Raw genomic sequence first — 24,638 nt, 5'->3', positions numbered from 1 at the left:
AATGGTTGAAGTTGAGGTGTGACCCTCAGTAAAAAATAAGGCATGACAGGTGAATTTGCAAGTCAGTGACTGAAAGAATGCTCTGCTCATGCCCATTTTTAATATTTTAATGTTTTTAATTGTAGAGCAAACCTATCAATGCTCAGGAACTGAATGCAACAGAACTAGGAACATATAAGAATATTAATGCAGCCCTGAGCTAAGAAGGCTCTGTCCATAGACGATTAAGAGAAAGCCAAAAGGTGAAAGAACCATGTTGTTCCATAACATCTCAGCACAGGAAGGCAGAAGATTCAAAACTCACCATATGACAGCAGGAGGAAAAGGTGATCTCATACATGCAAAAGACCTTGTACACAAGTGGAATCTTCTCTCCAACTTTTGTAGCCAATTACATTTTAGCAATGTTTTTACTGACATTATGTTCTCATGGTAATATAAAAATTATTTTGTAAATATATTAACCAGCTTTTATTCCCATAGAGTTTAGATACAATAATCAAATAGGATAGTTATCACATCCCTTTGGCTAGATTTAGTGAGTATAAATATTAAAAAGTGCTCTCGGGGAAGCTTTTTGAAAATATCTACTGAAGTCTAATTGCAATAGAGCATAGAAAAAAAACAAATGTGACAGGTTCTATTTTACTTACGCTATACAGTTCTCCCATAAATAAAATAATCAAGATTTCTCATTAAACTAGAACAATTAAAAACCCCAAAGTGCTGTTACAGTAACACAAAGGAATACACAAGGTATTAGTTATCAATGCTTTATTATTGAAAACAAAATTGAAATTCTTTTATCTGGCACATAAACAATTATTTCTACAAAAAGGAAAGCCTACAAATCTGATAATTTATACAAATAACAGTTTTTCAAAAAATAAAATTTTAATTTAGTAAACTTGTCTTGTGCTCTTTTTTTTTTTTTTTTTTTTAGCACTGTCTGCAATAATCCACCACAAATCCCTGAGCAGAGAGACATATTTTAAACATGTTTTAAATTTATTCCAAAAGAAGAAAGTTATCAAGCCCAGACCTATATTAAAAAAATGTATTCAGGGACATTCTTGGTAAATTTATGGTTGTCCTTTTATCTTTTTCTTTTCTTTTGTTGTTTTTTTTTTTAAAGAAACAAACAAAATCAGTTATCAATGCAAGCATGACACTGTATCACAGGAGTGCTCCCCTCTTCCCCCTTTTGTGCAATGAGTAAAAATTACCAAACAAGAATAAGTACAAGTTGAAGGAGACAAATAATCTGGTGAATGGTTAAGACCAAAAAGCCATCCAAGTTTGATGGCTGTTGAGCAAATAAAGCTGAAGGATACCACAGTTCTATACCAAGCTCAGTTACAGTTACTACCTATTTCTATATCTTTTCCCAGAAAGTCAGTAAAGCAGGAGAATAAGTTCAAGCTAGCATTGTATTCTAACACTGGTTTCAACAATCAAGCAGAAGTTCAAATTTTGATCCTTCAATTTTGCTTTTCCAGCAAGAACATAATTTGAGAAAAACTTGACAACTCTACAAAGCCAAACAATCTTGCCCCTCTGGTCCTTCTGATGGGCCAGTTGTAAATTTAGCAACTTACAGTATTTTAGTGAGCAAGAGGAAAGAAAAAGAAACACACATAAGTACAGTTTTTCTGCTATACTGACTTTGAAACAGTGATTCCCCAATCTATTTCAATACAGATTTGAAATCCAAGTGTAAGGGTAGAATGACCAAGAAGGTAGAGTGTTCCCTTCCCTATTCAGTACATACACTAAACACACAACAAATGCAAGTAAAACCAAATAAAAGAAACAGTAACACTTAGAGACTGTTGTGTTAATGGCAGGTAACATTGCTGCAGTCAAGTAATAAATAAATAAATACAGCAAAGTGTTCTCTACGTTTTTCTTGGAATGGTGCTCAACAGTTAAAAAGGAATACATAAACTAAAAAACCCAAACCCCTTCTCAGTAATAAAGAGTTTTTAACAGAAGATTCTGAAGAAGCTTCAGTTCAAGGTGCTCTACCACTTTATCTATCATTATGAAAGGAATACTGAAGCATATACCAAAGGGCCATTAAATGAAATAGTACATTTTCTTACAAGCAATAATACTTATTCCAAAGAAAGAAAGCAGTTAACAAATGGCCTGGGGGGAAAAAAAATTGCTAAAGCTTCATATACTTTGATTTAAAATAAATTATTTTTACACTTAAAATCTGAAGACTAAAACAGTAATGAGGCTAAATCATTCTGAAACAGAACTAAATTGAACCTCATCAAAAGCATATCTAGATATTTGACAGCTCTGCTGCTAGCATGTGTCAGAATACAAACAGAATGCTAATATTTGGTTAGAATCTGAATAGGTTTGTTAAAAACACCAACAATATGAAAAGTAACTGGCAACCACCATTACTGATTCCTCTTAATCTACACTATTTTAAGCATGATCAAATTGAGTCCCTTCAGTTATTTGCTAGCCCCATCAATGCATAACATTCCCTTTTCTCTGAGTTGCTCATGAAGTCTCATCTTAGCCTACCCAAGCACTAATACTTTCAAATCTCATCTCAATTACTAATTGCAAAAATATCATATGCAGAGTCCAATTTAAAGTTGGACTTACCTGACAGCAAAGTAAAGAGAGTCAAACACATTATTCTATAATATCAATTTTTTTTTTCTAAGATAACAGTCTGACCACACTGTTTTGGTATGAGGGCAAACACCCCTGTTGCTTGTATTACTAAATCACACCTCTGGTCCCTTTTTTACCAGCTACATACTACATCTGATGTAGAATACAGACAGCTCCTTGGTCATTCTGTCTACCTCACAGATATTTGACTGTGTATCTCAAGAAAACTGCACTATAAGTTAACAAGCTGAAGTAACAGGCATATTCTCAGTAAACAACTTGCAATGCTGTTATCTAACCATGTGACAGATTTGAAAAAATGGGCCATATAAGCCGTGAAATTGGCTAGCAAGTGGTTCAAAAGTGAGATACAGCAGCATTAAGACAAACTGCAAACACACTGAATTTAGTACACATTTTAATGAGTTACAGTATCAGCAAAATACTTTAACATACTATTACCACTCTAACTCCCACATGGCTTAGTGTATACTGTGTGATTTTCCCTTCATATTTCTATGACAGTATACATTTCAAGTACCCACCCAAAATGAGCAATATGGGATTTGCAATTGTTTATCAAATATACCGAAATAACCTCTCACGTGCCATTGTTCCAAGTATTTTTGTTGTGTAACAAGTTCTTCATGAATCCCTCAAAGTCTCCCTTTTTCTATTTCTCTAGCAGAATAGCTTCTCCTAGCAGCAATTAGGACCTCTGATCCTTGCAGTCAAGTCCAGCAAGTTCTCTGACCTGACAACTCTGACCTGTGGAAGTTCTAGTTCCTGGGTTTAATCACTTCAAGGAAAAGAAGTTCAGAATTTTCATCATCATGTTTTGGATGTTTTCAAACCTTGTTTCTCCATGATATTCCACAATTTGCGAAGATTGGACTGGGTGATGACATCATCAGGTTTAAGTTGAAGAGCAAGGAGGTAGTTTTCTTCAGCCTCTTTCAGCTTGCCATTCAGATGGAGAATGGCTCCAAGATTCATCAGGGCAGCTGGATACTGGTACCAATAAAAAAAAAAAAGGAAGGAAGAATATTACAAATATTTTCAATTTTTCTTTTTAGACAATCTTCTTCCACTTAAATTACTCCCTTATGTTTGCTGATTTTTCATGGAAGCAATTTAGTAATTTAACCAAATACAAATAACAAGAAAAAGTTTCTGAACAGCTGCTGTGTAGTTTATGCTTTAAACAGGTCAAGCTCTAGTGCCTACAGACATAAGATTTCTCTCTTTAATGAGAAAATAACAGAACTCCAAAAGGTTTAAATGTGATAATGTTGGCATAACACAGGTTTCAAGAAAAAATTAAAGTAACCCAAGAGTGAATTAGCAACAAGAATTTAATTTTAATCAAACCTATTGCCAATAAAGAGTTTATAATAATTTGGAATAGTTAACACATTAGAATTTATCCCTTTGTCCTCTTTGTCTTAATTTAACTGGTAGAAAATACAGCCTGCTCTCAGATTCTAAGGATATTCAGAGGTTCCAGGATAGCCACTTAGATTCAGGCTGTGGCAATTATTTTTTAATGAATGATTGAGTAACATTAACAATGGTGGGAAAATGCTATTTTAATAACAAAAATATTAAAATTTTGTAACAAATAATTTTAAAAGCTTATGTTACTAAATTTTTTTTCATGCTTAGTTAAGACAAAATGTTTGGCTTGTTTTTACTTTTTTCATCTCTAAGCTACTCCGTTATCAAACATACCTGATCACGGGAGTTAAACATTACATTGCAGAAAAGCATATTTATGAAACTTATGAGACTTAAGAGTCTCACCTACATTTTGGCAAGCACAAAAGGTATTCACATCCTAGTGAGAGCACAGTAAAGGCATTTGTCAAACCAGTACTGTGGATTTTAAAGAAAAATGTGAAAAAAATACCACAAAAAGTTAACTATAGTTTTCACCCTCAGGTCAGTCTAAGTTTCAATAAGCTTTAGGAAAACTCACTTTTGAAGTCACATAGTTTTGCCTCAGAGGACAAATGTTTCAAGCCACCACTCATCAGTGTTCCACTCAAAATAATATTCAAAATGTGAAGCCACATGGCATACCATGTTCAGACTACTGTGAGGGTGTGTTGGTATGCTTTAGGAGCTCTCCAGTGACAATAACATCAAGAAAATGGCTAGGCACTGCAGCAGGCAGCCCAGAGAAGCTGTGGAAGTGTTCAAAGACAGATTTGATGTGGTTCTGAGCAGCCTGGTCTTGGAAATCATGGCTGGAAGGTTGGCATTGATGATCTTCAAGGACCCTTCCAACCAAAACCAGTTGATGATTGTCTGAAAATATGTTAAGGTAGAAAGCAAATAAAATGTGTACTGCACTTGGTCTCTCAGACTGATGTGGCAATAGGAAATCATTACGATTAGGAAGACTCATCTTTGTTCCAAACCTCTCCATTACAAAGATAAACTCATTACTCGTATCCTTTTTAATCAAACTTCAACAAAATCCCTATAATTCTTATGTCCAAAACCTAAATTTTATGGTGGAAATGTTTTTGAGATAATTCCAATGTTTTATATCCTCATACTATATATTCATACTTTTTCAGCTCTCTTCTTGCTTCTTTTAACCTATTAATATATGCATCACAAACACTCATAAAGAACTACAATGCATCAAACTTTCAGAACAGATGGCTTACAAAATGTAAAAATTGAGCAAAACAAAGTTAGTTCAGCTCTCCTTATTGCAAACATCACAATGCTAATGAAGAGGAATCTGAAGATTTAATTTTTAGATTTACTTTTTCTTGCCTTACCCTGACAAATTTTTTTCACCTTCAATAAGTCAGTTACTTCATCCTACTGCTAATGAAACAAACAAAGAACACCAGCTGGGTTTTATATAGTTTTATCAGTTAAATACTCTTCAAAAGAAGGGAAACTGAGCCCCTGAAATGCAACCTATACTACAAGTAACTCATACTGGCAGCCGTATTTTCACAGTTCCACCTTTGAAGTGCCAGTCTTGCATACTGTTTTGCAATGAAATAATATACACCATAATTACAGATGTTTTGGGTGCTAACTGATGTTATTAAAGTGAAGAACACTTGGAAATCAGCTCCCATGTACAGTGATTACTAAATACGCCCATATCAAATGCATTTTTAGACTACAGATTGTTTGAGAGAATTTTCTCAAATCGTGAATAGTAATGTCCATTCCCTCTAGTCGTGCTATTTTTTTGTTTAATGTGAGTTCATGAATGAAAGAGTCTTCTTAAAGTTATTGACAAAGAGCTGTCCTCTCACTTGAATTGCAACACTGTGTGTGCTTGCACTGAGACAAAGCTTACAATGGAGGAGGAGTAAAAAAATCTTAAACCTAGAAACACTCATATAAATTACACACATGTTGAAATGTGCTCAGAGCTAATTCTACAGCATTCACAAAACTTACTGTGCAGGAAATAACTCAGTTGTCTCATATGGCTTCCAGAATTCCTCTCCATTTCCTCCATACCCTCCTGAAAATATGGTGTGTGTATGGGAATAATCAAGAACATCATATATGTAAGACTATATGCCTAGCTAAGAAACTCTTCTACATCATGTCTTTGATATATCATTTCATAAGAGGAAGCAACAAAACCAAATAAAATGAACAAACTGCATGCCTTTTAACTGAAATTTTCCAACTTCTATACATAATTTCTGATTTTCTGGAGGCCTAACATATTATAGGCCATTAATGTTCTACACAAAGGTATCCAAGGAAAATGTGAACTGATAAATCATTTCAGCTCGCACTGAAAGTTCATTCCAACAACTTTACACTTCAAATAAGTAAGTATACAGGATTTTGGAAAGACTGCTCCCTAATTTTCTAGGGTATTGGTCACCCAAATATCTATGGTTTATTGTAACAGCCATAAAAATTTTGCATGTCTGCAAGATTCTACATAAGTGCCACTGCTGTCTGGCATCTATAAGGATGGTCAGAAGATAAGAGACCAGAAGACATTTGCTGTAGTTTTTCTTCACATAGATTCTCTTTTATTAAAGACAGCTGATAAAACTTTTCAGTATGTTAACAAAGGCAGACAGCAGCTACCACTGCAATAACATGGGACTTGCAGCACTGTATAACAAATGACACCACCTACTACTTCAGAGACTTGAAAGGAGAAACAGGCCTGCCTTCATTTCCTTCTGGAGACAGATGCTTTACATCAGAAATAGCTGACTGGCATTTCTATTGAGGTTATAAATGCTGGCTTTTATGGTCTATTTGGAATTATTCCCATTATTAGCATTTTATCGTGGTGTGCTTGTTTCCTTAGTGGTTTTTTGGGGGCAGTGGAGGAAGGTGCTCGTGGGGAGGAGGGGAAAGGAATAACAGATTAGTTAATGAAAATAATGAAATAACACAAGGCAAGCATTTAGTTGCCTAAGGTGGTTTTGGTTTACACTGATGATGATTTTTTTAAATTTTCCCTTGAGTTCCAAAATAAAAGGAGAGCACTGAGCCATGCAAAATTCTTATCAAAAATTCCTCTCTAAAATTAGAGAACTACAGAATCTTCAAATAATTCAAAATCAATTCAGGATTATGCTACTGTAATAACCATACACAGTATTGGACCCACAAACAAAATCAGTCTTAATGATATAGAAGATGAACTGCCTCCATGTTTGTCATCTCTGGCTCCACATACAGCAAATGCCACAGCAGAAGTACAGTCCCAAACACAAAAAGGCAATTTTACTCCTACATGGTCAGAGAAGTTATGGAGAGAGAAACAAACACACAAACACCTAATCTAGCACAAATATACCTTCTGCATGGCAGAAAAGTAGGAACAAAGAACAGTCCAGACACAAGTAAGGAGATCTGAAATTGTTTTCCTCAAAGCTCTGCTTACAGATGACACCACAGAGATCAGGGCAGTAGATTCTGAGATTAAAGTACATTTTATTGATGCTGGGGTACTTCTAAAAAAATATGGCAATTTTTACTGCAGTAGAATCACAAGTGGAAGACACTTCTCGATTATCAATTTAAACAAGTCACTGAAAAGATGTTGCCAAAATCCATCCTGCTCTTAAGGAATTACTGCCGTGTCTGAAACTGTAGATGTTTCAAAACATCCCCAGGACTTTTGAATGAATGCTGTAATAAGTGTGGCCAACCTACCAGAAACACAAAGCCTATGTGTTGTTTTTAAAAAGTGCAATTAAGGACACATTCTTTAAAGGATTTCTTTTGAATTAAAAACACACAAAACATCAATCAGAAATTAATATTTCATGCCAGCACTTCTAGTTCAAAAGGGGTGAAGAATTCAGATATTTCTCTTTGATAACTGAAGACACATAAGTACAATAACTGAGTAGTCAAACAGCAGAGTATTACTTGTAGAATGGCTCACTGGGCATGAGAGAAAATCATGGTGGACTGCTGCATCTGATCAGTGTCCACTAAGAAATATGCTGTTATGCCCTTCTTTATCCTCCTACAGTGATAGCAAGAATTTTCTCCTGAACTTTTATTACTGGTGGAAGGAAAAACAGGAGAGGAACATGCTGAGAGACAATTGCTGCCAACTGGATCATACTCTCCAGTGCAATTCATTGACAACACTAAATTAATCAGTGGCACATGGAAGCAGACCTTTCCATCTGAGTGATCTGGTGTTCTCAGATAAACCAAGCAGCACTTATGGATAAAGACTCATATTTCTCCCTGGTTCTTTACACTGCAAGGCTTCTAAAGAACTGCAGTTTGCATATGCTGTGTGTGGTATTTTTCCAAACAGTACATGAACCACAACTAAGACATTGATACCCAGGAAACTGGCAAAGACAACAAAATGTCAGTTGTCTAGGTATTGATAACTTGGTGCAAAAACATTCTGGCCCAACATGACAGGATGTATTGCAAAGTAGTATGGGTCAGACAGAACAAAAATTCAAAGTTGAAAGGGATTTCCTGTGTCATCAAACAAGACAGCAAAACATTCAGTTCTGCTGGAAAATAAAAATAAACAAAAAAATCAGCATCTTTGCAAGCTCTTAAAATGGAAAAATGCTCTGCAGCTCTTACTCTCTAACAGTTAAGTATGTCACTTAAATTTCAAACCTGCTTATGAACAATTTTAGTAAGCATCCTGTTGTGTCAACGAGAGCTTTCAGCTTAAACAGTTAAAAGAAAAAATGGAGAGGAAAAACATTTAGCCTGCCAGTATTGATTTGAACACAGGGCACAGTTTCCACTGTTGTATTAGTCAGAAATGGACCTAAATATCTCTACTGCAAAGGAAATCTGTGTCCCTATTTAATTACATTAAGAATGAGCAACATAAATAGCTATATAAATCTAAAGAGCAATAAGCCAAGGCTCTGGAGGGGAGTGGATCCTTGGACTTAGTCATCATCTTTAAGAGTAGTATCCTTTTGGCATGGAATAGAGAATAACCTTTCCCATTATTTACTAACATACAATTAAAGAGAAAGAGACCTCATTCATTGTTCACCAAACAAACAAATTATTAATTAAAAAACAAACTAAATTAATTAAAAAATAAACAAATTAATTATTATTCATCTTTTCTAGGAAAGATGAACACCCTGCAGAAAAAGAAATGACCTCCAAATAAATAATAAATAAATACATAAATAAAAATATTTTAGAAAGTAAATAGCAATTAGTTTCTGTTCAACGCTATTTATATACAGTCTCAGGTTAGGATAATGTATTATGCTAATAAGGCAGAAAACCAGAATGATTTAATACCTGGTCATCTGAATAGCTGATAACATTACAAAAATGCTTCTTTGTTGTTTTTTTTTTACTTTTTTTATTCTTTTACACTTGGATACTCTCATCTGGACACCTAAAGCAGATGACACTTTGACCCACCTGGCAAAAGGAAATTGTTTGTATGCATACAATCTTGTGTATTTTGAAACACTCCTATCTCAAATTGCAAACTACATGATATGTACATTTAAAGCCAGAAAATAAAAAGTGAAGGAAGGGTTTCTCACCATTCTTTTCCTATTTATGAGTGACAGATGTGGGAGTCTTCATTCACAAGTATACCATGAAATTATTCAGTTTTCTGCTGAATTGAGATATCCAGCATCATTAAGGGAACCCACAGCTGTGAGTCAGGGAAGAGTTCTAGACTTAGCATAGGAAGGAAGCATCAATCAGTCTACTTCATTTCTCAAACTACCACACCAATAGGGGACATTTTACTATCAATGTTCTCCAGTCAGTGGAGATTTCTTTCCCTCAACATCTTGCTCATCTCAACCCTCCAAGACTGCTCAGTGTATCATAAACACAGTTATCCAAAACCAAACAACCATATATGGATACATGTTATATTTTGATGCTGAAAAACTATCTACCATTGGCCTTTGTGCAAGTTCAGGGTAGGCCAGTTTACAGATGGGCAAGCTAAAAAGAGCATGTGTTACAACTCTTAAAGGCTGTGGATCCTAACAACAGCTGAAAACATTCCACAAAAATCTACTTACACTTGTAATTTCTGTGTATCTAGACATTTTTCCCCAATGGTCATGCATCAATTGCTTTGGTTTATGCTTAAGAAGTTTCTTAGTAATCACTCAGTTTATACAGAAACTGTGATGGACATTTTCAGATAACACACTTGTACTACCATAACAAAAGCTAAAGGGGAACATACGTTATGAGCACTTCACATTACGGTTGTATAAAAATAAAAAATTTAAAAAAAAAAAAAAAGGTAACATTTTCCAGACCTCAAAGTGTTTCTAATTAAACTTCATTGCTTTCCAGCTTAAATGTTGTCATCAGTATAGGACAGAATAATCTTATCCAGTTTTTCTCACACTATAGGATTCCATTTAAAACAAAAAAATTTAATTGCTTAATTTTTGTTTATAGAAACCCAACTGTGCTCTAAGGTCTGCAATTTGATTATTTTAATATATAGTTACAATTATGTTATAAAACACTTAACAACTTATTTACCTTATCCAACACAAATATGCTGCATACTAAGTGTAAGTCTGTACTTCAAGAAAAGGTAAAACTTGCTGAACAGAAATGTCATCTGTACTATCATAATGACAAACTGAAATTACTCAAATTCTTTTACCAGCAGATTTTTTCCTATTAAGGCAGAGTAAGTTTATTAAAATGAAAATCAATTTGTGAGTAAATGTATTTTGCCTGCATTTTCTTTCTAAACCTTGGAAAACAGAAAAGCAAAGGGCTTTGTGCTGTTGCCTAAAGACAAAGGCCACTTTTAATTAAAATGAAATGTAAAATGTAAAAAAAAAAAAGTACCTCACCCCAGCAGCTCACATGCAGAGCTGATTAGAATAGCTGTCCACATTAATACAATCAAAATGGGATAATATTCAGAGAAAACTCCAGTGTACAGCTCAACAGAGTTTTTAATCACAATTATACTCACACTATTAGCATTAAAACATGTTCATTTTTCCAATCAAATAAAATATCATTAGAAAATAAAAATGTCTGCTGAGAATGAATGCATTATCCATTTACTTTTGCCCAGATACTCATCAAATACATTGTTATACAGAGAAGGCTGTAAGGTTTTCCAAGATGCTTGTAACTGGCATATTGTATTAGAGTTTCTATTTTTGAGTTGAATAGACAACTGCAGTTTCAGAAAGAAGTAATGTTGATTTCTAGCCTTGAAAATTTAACTAAAGTTCTGGTTAGGGGAACCTCAACATAATGGGATTTCTAATATTTTGACTCAAATGTTCAGTTGAACATTAAATTTCCGACAAGCCTTTTCACCTTTGGCTGACAACTGAATTAAATGCTTGAGAATTAGATTAATATTGGTAAGACTGTATGTTTTCCCAAACTATTTTGGTATATGTAGTCATAAGGCATTGCTTTCAGGCACATTATGTAAACTATTATGCAACTTGACATACCTGCTCTGAGAACAAAGAACAATAATATTTTTAATTTTTTTAAGGCTTCCATGCATTTTGTCACACAGACAAAGTGTGGTTTTAGAGCACCACAGAAAAGAAGACACTAGGGGATTCTGAGGCATTGCATATCTTTTTTTCCCTTTTGTCCTTTTTCATCTGGCTCCTATCACTTCCATGTTTTTTACCTAATGCAATAAGGTTTTGCCCAAACTTGCTTGAGTTTGATTTTTATGCACAGATTTATGAGAACAGCTGAGAAGAGAGGCACGTACTAGAGGTCCTTTGCAAAATGCTGAATTACAGTGTTCCGTGTAATTCATAAAAATTCACGCCTTACTTTTTGGCAGCCAGTAATTTGCAGGTGTTCCCTGTACAGTATTTAGCAATTAAATACATGTACATATTAAAATTATTAACTTCCACAGTAAGCGCACAGATTTAATTTTTATTCTTACAGCTTAAATATTTCAGGGCTGCAATTTCTAAAATTTGGTCTTTTGATCACTAATATTAAAACCAATAATTGCTCACTAGGCTTTTACAAGATTGGGACTTCTAAAAAACTAAAATTACTTGCAGCTAGGGCAGCCTTATTTACCACATCTGAATAGTGACACATGTGTTTACAATAATTAATATCAATAATAGCAAGATATGTTCAGTGGTAGATCTACACATTCTACTCTGAAAGACTGCACTTGATGCAGCATATGCTGACAAATGTTGTTTATCAAACAGAAGTTTTCTGTATTTGTCAGACTAACATTTTAAGATATGGACACATGAAGAAACAATTTGAATAATATTTTCCTTTTTAACAAGCATTAAATTAATTACTTTTAAAGGCACAAGAGGACAATTAATATTTGCAGGAGACTAGCACCAATAAATTCAAGTTCAATTCCTGCCTCTGAAATTCAGTGTTAGAAAGTATTCAGTGAAATCAGATGCTTGCACCAAACTGGACCTTTATGAAAAAGCCCTTTATGGCTGGAGCAAAGTATAATCCAGAGCCAGAAGAATTGCTAAATAACTTTTTAGTTGATGATTGAGGTTATTTTGCTTCAATGTTTACTACACTTATCACTCATTCTATATGAACACCACAGGGTCCCACAGAAATTAACTTTGAAAATTCTAACAGTGAACTTTCTGTTCAAGCTCATTTTTCCACCCAAACAGAAAAGTTTGTCTCCTGCACAGTTTCCACAATCTCTGTTCAGAGAGAATGTTATTCCTCTATTAATATAACATTCAATTTGTGAGCTAATCAGCAAAATAACTCTAGCAATGGAGTTATTTGAATAAAATTTTCCAAACAGAATTAATGAAAGATCATGGATCTTTCAAAAAGGACAGAAAATGTCTGATAATTTTATGTGTGTTTAAATGCAGTCAGAATGTGAAAAAATGAAGCAGAACTATTGAGTTGCAATAAAACTCCATCAAGTAACTCCACCATAAATATATTAATCATCCTCCCCCCTAGAATCCAAGAGACATACAGCCAATCTACTTATGGAATTTAATCTAGGGGTTTTATTGTAGATTTTATTTACTGTTGCTGTTTTATTGGAAGAAGTTTATATTTTCCTTTGTGCTGAAATTGTTTGCAATGAGCTTGAGGCAGCCAGATGTGGAGGCAACTGGCACTGTTACAAACCACAATGTCAGATTAAAGTTATTTATTGTTAAGGAAGACAATCCTTACTGGAACACCTGAAGAATTAGTAAAACCTCTTCAGCTTAGTAATAAAGTTGTTCATTGAATGGGAGACATTTCAATAGGACAGGTACACTGGAATGCACATTTGCTCTCCAGTAAAACTAACTGCGGTAAACAGAACCTTGTGAATGCAAAAAAGGTAATCAATAAACACTGGGGTTCAGACAGTCTAAAAAAGGAAACAAGCAACTCTCCTCTCCCCACTGCATCTCCTCATTTGCAGGCATCTGATCTCTGGACTTACTTCTGGGGCAAAAATACATTCAAACTGATACTGAAAAACAAATTCACAGCAAATTACACCCATCCCCTTCCCAGCAGTCTACAAATGTTCTGTTCTTCTCAGGCAGATCTCAGACCAAAACCAGCCTCACTGCAGGGCATTTCTCCTCTATACCCAAAATTATATTCAACCCAAAGGTGTGGGAGGGTCAGGGAGAAGATCATTTGCAGTAAAACCACCTTGTGAGAAAGAAACTTTCTCCAGAACTTGTGGGGGGAAAAAAATCAAGTAGGATATGTCAATACACAACTAAAAATCACTCCTAGATTGAAAAACACATCAGAACTATCTATTAGGAAGAAAATAAGTAAGTTATTTATTGCAAAACATCCTATTGAGAAAGTACAGTTGCTGGATTTATTTAATGGGCATTAAACCCACATTCTTTAGAGTTCTAATTGTGTGATAAATCCATTGCATTGTTTCTAGAATCAGCACTAGAACACTCTAATGGGAAAAGCTTTGCTGTATTCTCTTTTAATTGAGTTCAAACAGATGGTTTAATTTCTGAAATGCTAATCTACTGGTGTGAGTTCTCTATTTCATGGCACTTTATTTCTGAGTGACACCAAAGGCAAATTTACCAGGCAAAGGCAATCTTGCTCTCTCCAGGAACTGATAGAGGCAGCACAGCATCCCCTGCCCTGTAAATCACACTGTAAATCACAATCAAGTGCATAAATCTATCCATGACACATCATCTTCAATTTCACAATTTCAGCAGAGACTGCATATTTACAAACTACTACCTCTCATCATCTCAAAGCATAATGATTTGTTTTATTAACTCAGTAGCACAAATCTAAACTATTTAGTTTTCCATCAATTAGTCAAAAACCTAGTTTTCAAATTATTCAGTAAAGAAACATCACAGTTGAGTACAAATACAACCATTGTGCAGTTTTTTTCATTCTTGAAGAGTAAGCACAGGAAAAAAGAATATCTGTCTACTAAGATGTGGATGAAAAATACTAAAATGCTAGATGAAATAAATCTGCACTCCAAAGGACAGGTCTAGCTGACTTCACATCATTTTTTTTCTTGAAGCAATTTTGATGGTGGACTGAACATATCTATAGATGAGATAAAGACTTCAGATTGGCATAATGAAAATATATATATTTTTTTAAAAAAGCAAGATTTCCATTCAAGTTAACTGAGGTGCAGTCCTACAAAATTTCTGGATCCAAGTCTTGAAAATGAAACAGCTCAAGTATTATTGGTGTGAGAGTGCCTTCACTATGGAGAATTTATGAGCTATCCAAGGAGAATTACATCACCTAATGGTACTGGAAGAACCAAAGAAGGGACTGCCATCAGACATACTGAAAATCTGGTATGACCTATGTGCTAAGTGAATAACATATGAATTATCAGATTTTTTTTCTCCCAAACTAGATATTTAGCAAAAAATTAATGTTTCAACAGTTCCTGCTAAAAGTAATTGATTATTTAATGGAGTTCTAAAGGTTAAATAAATTAGAAAAGGGGAGTTATACAGATGCCTATTTCCAATGTTTGTTCCCCCATTAAGTAAAAGCATGTCTATACATTCCACTGTTCATAAAGCTGAATGACTTGGAAAATACATTACATCAATGATCAGACTGTAGAAGGACTAATATTTATGGGAAATTTGTAAACATTTTTATAGCTAAAAATGAAATGAAAAACACTCTGAATTACCATGACAATGAGTTTCTGGATTACTTTGCCAAATGTTTCTTGTACGCAACTTACTGCTTGGAAAACTTTAAGCTAAGGACAGCTCATAGCTGCTTGCATACTTTCATGTGGAATCAGAATATAGAGTCCAATTTATCTTTCACATGTAGGAGAAACAGAAATAACTCTAAACAAGTCAGTGTTGTATGGCAATGCAATATCTGTATAAGCAGAAGAAACTTGAATGTACTTTTATTTCAGTCATTTAGCACTTGCACAGACAAAATAGTTCTGTAGTGATTAGAATATCAATATACAACAAATTATTCTAGATGGAAATAAACAGCAACTTCAACATGTTTTAATTCAATTTCAAAGCTTACAAATTACACCGAGCAAACCAACAGAACTCAAGACATTTGAGTGTTTAACTGCTTGTATAATCAGAAGAGTAAAATCAACTCCCCATAACCTAACTCTAACAAAAGGGAAGATGAGAACAGTAACGACAAGATTTCCAGGTTGTTCCTGTGTGCCTTACACAAAGGTGGATCACAATTCTGAGCACTAGATTTAAGTATTCTATAATTGCCCAAAAGCACATTCCATCTTTGCTTTTACAGAGCAACTACAATGCAGGAGAAAACACATGCATTATTTTTCCGGGGTAAAGTAATAAATATTCTCATGTATTTCCCAAAGGAAATTCAGTGTTTTCCACAGCTGAGTAAATCAGTTTTCAAATTATATAACTCATTCTGATATTATAATTCAGGTACAGATAAATATCCCCACTACAGTAGCCTGTATTCGTTCTTTGTCCCTTGATGGGAGATCACAGGGATGGAAAACACTACATGAGGTTTTTTGTTTATTCTGTTGCACTTTTTTTAAGGTGGGAGACACTAATCTCTGCTGATGTAGGAATGCATTAAGATTCAGAGCAGCAGCCTGTATGGAAACCTGTCATGATACTGACAATTGTGCACAAAGCCCTCCCAGATGTGTAATAAAAAACTTTGGAGGGCTGTGAGCAAATATAATTGCAAATATAGAAATAAATAGTTTTGTTCAAAAGAATGAATAAACACTGCTTTTCCCAAATAGCTGGATATAAATAATGTATCTGCCTTGGTATTAGACCCATGACAAGAAGGACCTAAAAGGGGTGAAGCAAAACAGCAACAAAAGAAAATTGAGTTGGGGATTAATAAGATTTCAAAAAGCTCAGGAGGAGCAGTGAAACCTTGTGTGCATGGATAAACTCTTTACATGGGGAAGTACTGCCATTTCTGTGCAAACACTGCAGAGTCTTTCTACCTGAAATGGAGGGAAGCTTACATTCAGTTAATATTAATTTTCTTGAATTTTTCCATTTTGCACAACCTTTAGGCTAAGTCACCCTTGCACTATGCAGACTGAAAAATGTCACAGCAATTCTGATACCAAATCTCAGAATAATTTTTAATGGTGTTTCAACAGGGATAGTTTAACCAATTTACAGTAACCAAGAAAAGGCTCTCTTAACCTTTTAAGACCAGGGAGTGATGTTCTCTATTCAATAAGGGTGTTCCACTATCTCCTCTCCCAGTGGAGCTGATCCATGCCTAACCATCCCAGCCCTGTATCTGTCTGAATTCAAACTATTAAAAACATGTCATCTGGAAGTACAGTTCTCATCAGTCATGCCTATTCTTCTTATTAGGAAGCCACAGTACCTGAGTGCCTAAAAGTCCTGCATGCCCTGTAAGAATTGGTTCAGCGTTTAGCAGGAAGAGAGGAAGAACTGGATCCTGGGAAGTTTTCTTTTTTCCTCACACCTTCAACAGGAGCAAAGAAAAGAGGCATTTGCAGGAGGCCAAGAGCACTGCAGGGCTGGAAGGAATCTATTCCTTCTAGCCATTCATGTTGTTGAGGCAGAAAGTTTGGCATACTTGAGAGGAAGCCTTAAACCATGTGAGGCTTAGCAGCAGCTGGTGCTGGTAGTAGGAATAAGTGCAGCCCTCACATACAGCAGGAGAAGCTGGGAGCATCTCAGAGAGCATGTGGGCAGTCAACAGAATCTCCTTCTGCTCCACAGGGCCCACTTTACAATTTTCAGTAGAGACAGACTGCTGAATAGATGAATCTGCTGGATGCTAACTACCTAAAAACACAGCTCTGTGGTCATGCCATAGCACCAGTAGATAAAGCCGAAATACTACCTTGCCTTCATTATTCTGAATAAAGTAAAACAGGCAGAGCACTTTAAAACAAAGATTTGCAGATGTAATTGTCATACCTCATTGGCAATAATACACAGTGTTAAAAACATAGATATACTTTTTCTCTAGGGAATTATGTCAGCTTTATCCACTCTATGCTCCAGAAATCAGGAGCATGGATGGCAAGGCACTCCAGTTGCAAAACCAGGACTAGGTTAGGTAGACCCGCTCAAAAGAGCTGTAGGAGCAATAGATCCATTACTGGTGAGGGATCTGCTGTACCCCTGGAGCAGTGTGGCTATGACATTGGGTTGATCCAGTGTAGCCAGTTTTTCTGTCAACTGAGGATCAGCTGCAGACAATGCAAGAACCTGTTAACCCATCCATTACTGCCATCATCAACAGACCTAACATAGCAGAAGCGCTTAAAAAAGTTTATGAAAATTCCCCCTGGCAATAACAGGACATGTCCTTAACAAAGCTGGTAAAATGCTTTTTATTTTTTTAAATTATGCTTTTTCCCTCACAATTACTCCAAACCTGGTAAAGCTACGTGAGGCAATTCATGAGAAAATGAAATAGGAAAATTTGGCACAGAAACACTGAAGGAAAAGAAAATGAAGCAGATCTTGATTACAGATGTTTCAAGACAAAAATGCTACATTTACTTTATTTTTAAAGATGTATGTAATATTGGAAGTATTTTCTTTTAGAAATCCTGCCATGAATAAACCCCATGAATTATGAACACTTTCCCTAGGAAGGCAGTGAAAGCATGTTATCTCTAAGGTGCCTATGAAATTACAGCCAATTACGTAGAAATCACTAGCATTCTTCTTTCACCAGTTAGACAGCTTGAGGTAGGGCTTATTGCAAGTCTGGAGCCCTTGGCATGAAATCTGTACTCCAGCATTGGGAAAAAAAATAAAAGAAGCACTTGTAGAAACTGTTTTTTAATATGATATTGTGTTAACTGATTACATAAGCCCTTCAAGTCAAAAAATGGTTTAGTCCCCCACATCATGATTAAACCATCGAGTGGAAATTGTATTTATTTTGCTTATAGGTACATTTCTCCTTTCCCCCTCACTCTCTGTGTGTGTCTTTATGTATGTTGTTACAGTAAGACATTTAATCAAGCCCTTTTGAAGTGGTAGAGTGGAAACAGCTGTATCTGACAATGTGCTGATGACATGGGGCTTAAAGCTGTCATGAGCTCCAGATTGCAAGCAGCACTAATATGTGGTTGGGATGGTAGTGACTTACAGGTCATGGCACCTCCTTGAGGAATGCTCCTAAGCCAATCAGCTCAAGGTGGTGGCTCAAAGTCTTAAGGCTCTGGTGAGCTCTCTTTCATTTAATACTCTTGAGGTCACACTTCAAAGTGCCCTTTCTTCTCAAAAGCCATTGGCCATATGTGAGGGTTCTAGAGCAGCTTTTTAAAGACTGGCTGCTTCAGGCTCAGGCTTAAAAAATTAGAAATGCAGCTCAATTACACAAATGATATCTTAAAAGTTGAACAAAGGCTTAAGTTGGTATCACATTCTTGTAAAGAACGCCAATTTAAAGGCAGTTTCCGGATGACTGATTTTTCCACAACAAAGCAAGCTTAAAGCTCATATTTTAGAGTGCCTAACGACTTGCTAAAACAATTTCCTGGTTTGTGAAGATTACAATATGTGGGGCACACAAAAATCATCTCTGAATGCAGCTTTTCTTCAGCAATACTCAGAATAATTACTGTAAAAATGTGCAAGAAACTTACGGTTTCATTTCTTCGTACAACTGAATTTGTTACAATTAGACTAATTTGATTAATGTACACTCAAGCCAACACTGCTAGAACAAACACATGTGTTTCTCACAGACAAGGCTCTAAAATGATTTTGTGTTGAGCATGGTACAACACACAATGTAGTAACATATTTTTTGGAAAGCATTCATAAAGATCAAAGGGCTAGGGAGACTAATCTCTGTAGGTTGCCTACAAAGTTGAAGGAAGAAAAGAGAGTTCTGTAAGAAATAATTAATTGCAAATAAAAGTAGGTTTGTTTTCTGAACTGCTTCCTGGATTCCTCTCTGTCCCTTGGCTGTCCAGGCGAAGTCGACTCTCTGAAAGCTAAAATAGATACAACCTTGAGAATGCTTGCTTCTTCAATAAAGTTAAAGAAAAATTGTTCCCATCTTCAAAGCAGCACTGAGTTCTATGGAAAATACTGCTCTTCTGAAATTTGTCTGGAAATTACTTTCATGTAGTATAAGTACCCATTCTACTGTAAATAAGGCCAATTGTGAACATTATTACGGAAACAGCTAAGTCTATATCTCAATCACTAATACAGCCAGATTTGTTTTTAATTTGCACCCAAACTCCTTTTCAGCTGGTGCAGCTATTGTTTCAAAGTGTTTTAATTCTTTTACCATCTGCAGACAGAATGTGTATCCAAAAGAAAGGATGGCATTCAAGATGTGGATATACATTTTAACACAACTTTGCTGTATTCAGTCGTTCCTTTACTGAGTATATTTTTCTTGAAAATACTTTTATTCATTGTAATACGACTTGTAGTGAAAAAAATAAATTGTATTCTAAGGCCTCAGAATTATTTCAGTGATTAATTAATCATCCCCAATATTGCAAAAATAAAATCTTTTTATGCTTGCTTTCTTAAAAACAATAGCCTGCAAGTTCAGAGAAGTTACATTTTCTGTAACTGAATACTGTGTTTCTGGCAATGTTTTTAGCTGCCTTAGTCACAACTTTTCTAAAAATGGATAAGTTGAATGAGAATGTGACTCAGACATGCAGGCATATTGGTGCTCTCTTGTTCTTCCATTCTGAGGCGCTGAAATAAAAAGGCTTGTCTAGGAGACAAATGCAAGAGTGGAGACTGCTGTCTGGAAAAAGCACTAAAATAGCCAATTAAGTATCTCTGAAAGTAGTAAATCAGATGGCCATTTAAGCTGGACACGGGTGTAGAAAAGCTCAGCAGAGCAGTTTCTGCATCCAAAGGCCTTATACATTAGGGAACAGATGAGGAATTGTTGTGCATAGAGTATTGCTTAATTCCAAAAGCAACAAGAATGGTTGAGAAACCAAAGAAAGGGATGCAAAACGAAAATAGAATGCTGAGAACAAAACTACAAAACTGTTTCACAATAGCTAAACAAGCATAAAAAATTCACTAACAATCAGTAAAAGATTGCATTTACAGTATTACTAAAATTTCTTATTGCTCTTAAGGACTGTAGCTTATAGTAGTGATATTAGAGATACTATACAAAATGTTATATTTGTAAAGAAACAGATACAAGAGATTGGATATCTGAGTTTTGTTTCAGGCTGTGCTAGATGGAAATCTCTCAGAAGCCAGGCTTTGGTCTAAAGTTATTCTATACAGTAAGTGATAATTTAATTGTCTTGGCACAGGGAAAGAAAGAAGCTGATAACACAGAAATGGATCTCCAACTTGGAATCCAGCCAAGTGATTGAGGAACCAAAGGAAAAAAGTCATACTGAAAAAAGCAGTGTGCCAGTTTACTTGGGATTCTACTCCATAATTCACTCATATCAAACAGTACTGTTTAAAGCACCAGAAGAAAGAAGACTTGTTAAACAGAGCACTTAATTATTCTAGTAACAAGGCAGATCCACTGCACAGAATGAGACTTCAATGCTGCCACAGTATTCTCACTGAGAGGCAATTTGGGGACAGACCTATAAGCAGCTAAACAGATGCACATAAATATACATATAGATATGCATTTACATACATGGAATGGTAGGAATCTGTATATTACATCACATGAACACGTCTAGTAGTCTGAATTTTCTGTCAAGAAATGTTTCTAGACCATTAGTGATGGATAAAAAAAACACAGATCCTTCAAGCACTTATTCTGTTTAATGATATTTGTTTATCATCTTGACTCACATAATTTTGCTGATCCTCCATATTTGTAAGACAGTGAATGGATACACAGGTCCAAATCAACTGTGTGCATTTTCAGGCTGTGAGTATGGTTTTTACACAGCTCTGCACTGGGCCACTGCAGTCTCTAGGACAATGCCTGGACACACTCTAAGCAGCTGGTACAATCAGCACTAGAGAATAGTTCTGGGCACATTTAATTTACTGGCACAGATGCAGCCATGAAGTACACAGTTCTTCAACAATTTTTCATTCCATAGTCCTTTGAAAAGATTGGCAGCCTCTGTCCTACCATGTATGCATTAAACTGCTTACCACCAAGTAAGTCCCTTCAAGTGGCCTCTTTTCCTCCCAGTCTGAAACTAGTATGGTAAATTTGTGAGTTAATAACAATAATAAAAATATGTATGACTACTTCTGGTTTTGTTCACATTTTTGAGACATACCCCTTTAAAGTCAGTTAATAATGGCAGTGAAAATGGATACAAATTTCTCACACTGCACCAATAAAATACTCTTAAAAAGTCATTAACCATATGCTTAGTTAGAAAATTAAACTATCATCTTGAATATAAAAGTATAATTATCTTTTGAAAAAAGCTGAACACCAGTACCTATTAGATTTTTACTTACACTAATAAAAATTAGAAGAAAGTTTCTACAATAAATTGTTTTGATAATCTTATTCTTCAAAAAGGATACTTCAGTCATAACATGTAAAGCTTGTCTAAGTACTATTGCTATGAGCTTGCTGTCAGTCACTCCAAACCTCTCTGAGAAATCTCACATCATATATAACCATATTTATATAGGGTTATACACGAAAAACTTACTTCTCAGTTTCTGAGAAGCATTTTGAGCATACAGTGAAGCACAGAAAAGAGAAATTGTACCAATCTGCAGATATCAGAGGGAATACTTTCAACATTAAGATATCATCTCAGAAAAAAAAGCAAAAAGTCTTGCATTACGCAAGCATTCTGAGTCACAGTCTTTATTGCTATTTCACAAAGTATGAAGTAATGAAATAAGTAGGTTTGAGAGTTCTTAAGAGACAGTATGATCTGTAATTTCATATGAATAAGTCATTAAGGGGTGTTTTTATTATATTTTGTTAGCTTGTTTTGAGTCTTAGCTGTTGTTGCTTTTCATTCTTAGCCCTGAAACCCCTTTTCTGCTTTTTTTTTTTAACTTCGTTTTTTCCTTTGTTTTACTGCATTTTCTGACTTGTATCCTCAAATTTGGCACTATAAGTTTCCCAGACATTTTCCTAGATTTGATTTATTACATAGACAAAGTGTTATGCATCTAAAATAAATTCTGTCCAATTTATATTCATGATTTCTTCCTCAAAATGTGAAGGTAATTGAAAAGAAATAACATACTTTTTGCTTACCTTGAAAATGTAAGCAAAAAGTATTTTATTTCTTTAATTCCTGATGCCATGCAAATTGGAAATGAACTTCCCTTCTTAAAAAGCATCTGTCACTTACTCCTACATATATCTGCTCAAACAATAAATATTTCTATGCCAATATACAAGTACATCAGAGATAAACATCTTTGTGTTTGCTGAACATTTGCCAGACGTTCATGACAGATGAAAATGCATAAGTATATTATTAAAAATGCCTTAAACTGTGGCTCACAGGATAGCCTTTCATTCTCTTTTACTACTGAAGAGATAGAATTGGAAAAGCTTTCCAAACTTAACACATTTAAACACAGACAAATAAATCTAAATCTAGAAGCCTTTTCCAAGTACATTAGCCAAGTAAGACTTATGGCCAGACCACTTCACTGAGGCAACTTGAAAGTGCAGTGATTGGTTTGACAAATGAACAGCATTATCTGACTACCCAATAATTAACTATTAAAAGAACATATATAACATAGACTGAGAGATCAAATGCTCAAGCAAGTTCAACTCAACACAAAGGGTTGAGTACTGTAGCACGTTCATCAGCTTAAATAATGGATATCATCAAGAAGGTACTTACATTAGGTCTTAATCCTGCTGCCATTTCATAATACTTCTCAGCCTCTTCATTAAGACTGGCTTGTCTATCAGAATGGAAAAGAACAACATAGTTACACCTCATTTTTCTCGTGTTAAAATGAAACCATACCTAAAGAAGCGTAACTTAAAACTAAACACTGCAACTACTCCCTGCTGTTTAAGGATATTACACTAACAAATGCACAAAATATGTAAATCTGAAAGTTTTCTTATAGTTCAGAATGTCCATTAGCACAAATCCTCTTATCTTCTTAGCTTACTTCATTTTCTTTTTAGTTCTGCAGTGATATTAGAACCTAATAGGAAGAACACTGAACACTCATCTCAGGCAAAACCAGAGACATACCAGTCTTCACCTGAAGAAAACGTGGCCTATTTTTTGTTATGAGACTTACTGAAACTGTATATTATACCATAATGTAGTTTCTCACTTTGTTCCCTCCCAAAACCACTATAATTCCAGCAAGAAAAGGAAAAAAAGTCAGGGAACATAAAGATTTCTGAAAACCAGGTTTCCATGGAGGGAATTAATTCAGAAAAGAGTTCTGTTTTCAACATTTACTCACATAATTCTGAGCAAGCATTTAAATGTAAATCTCATATTGCAAGAGAATAAGATGAGTTTCTGAGTATCTGGCACAGTATTAGCTCAACACTTTTTCTTCTTACTACTGCCAGCATCTGCATGCTCCTAATAATTTAGTTTTTATTTCTTTTCCTGAATTTTTAGTTGAAGGTCTTCAAACAAAATTGCAGTATTTTGCCAAAGAAATCCAAACGTGTTTTTGTCTCAACAGGCCCTTTTTATCACCTCTCTCCTCCTTTTGTCTCCACCTTCTTAATTTCCCCTTAACTACTAATTTTGGCCGCTGGTCCAATAAATATCAGTTGATCACATACATGTCAAGAGAAAGATGGCAAATCAGTTAGAACAACAAGCAGTACTTTCAGGTGGGCTATTTATCTTCTACTAAAGTCACTTGCTATTTTCCTATGAAGTGTTAAGTCCTTTCACAGGACAGTTAGGACAGGGGATCTTCAGCTTATTTGTGTTTGTTATGTGATTACTGATGCATTCTGTGATACAAAATGGAAACATTAGAAAACAAGGATACACTGGGTTGGCTGTTTGATTTGTTTTTTCTTTCTATAACTGCTTTTGCAAACAGTTACTAGTTCAAAAAGTATCAATCAACTGAGCACTTGTTTTA

At 35.1% G+C, this 24,638-nt stretch overlaps 1 protein-coding gene across 2 annotated transcripts in view; it reads right to left on the bottom strand.

Moving 5' to 3' along the window:
- Positions 1-759: 759 nt before the first annotated feature.
- TMTC2 (transmembrane O-mannosyltransferase targeting cadherins 2) overlaps positions 760-24,638 on the bottom strand; it is a 230,382-nt gene continuing 206,503 nt past the window's right edge. Inside the window, exons 11-12 of one of the 2 annotated variants that reach the window (XM_079303863.1) lie at positions 23,408-23,471; positions 760-3,654 (exon numbers count right to left, since the gene is read on the bottom strand). In XM_079303863.1, coding sequence (XP_079159989.1) covers positions 3,475-3,654; positions 23,408-23,471 — 244 coding nt within the window. In that variant the 3' untranslated portion in view covers positions 760-3,474. Of the gene's footprint in view, positions 3,655-21,416; positions 21,770-23,407; positions 23,472-24,638 lie in introns of those variants that run through there. The other variant, XM_079303862.1, reaches the window with a different exon arrangement.

Source organism: Erithacus rubecula (assembly GCF_903797595.1).
Source record: "Erithacus rubecula genome assembly, chromosome: 4".
Taxonomy (NCBI): Eukaryota; Metazoa; Chordata; class Aves; order Passeriformes; family Muscicapidae; genus Erithacus; species Erithacus rubecula.
The sequence above is the reverse complement of the archived record's forward strand: the minus strand, read 5'-3'. Positions and strand labels throughout refer to the sequence as shown.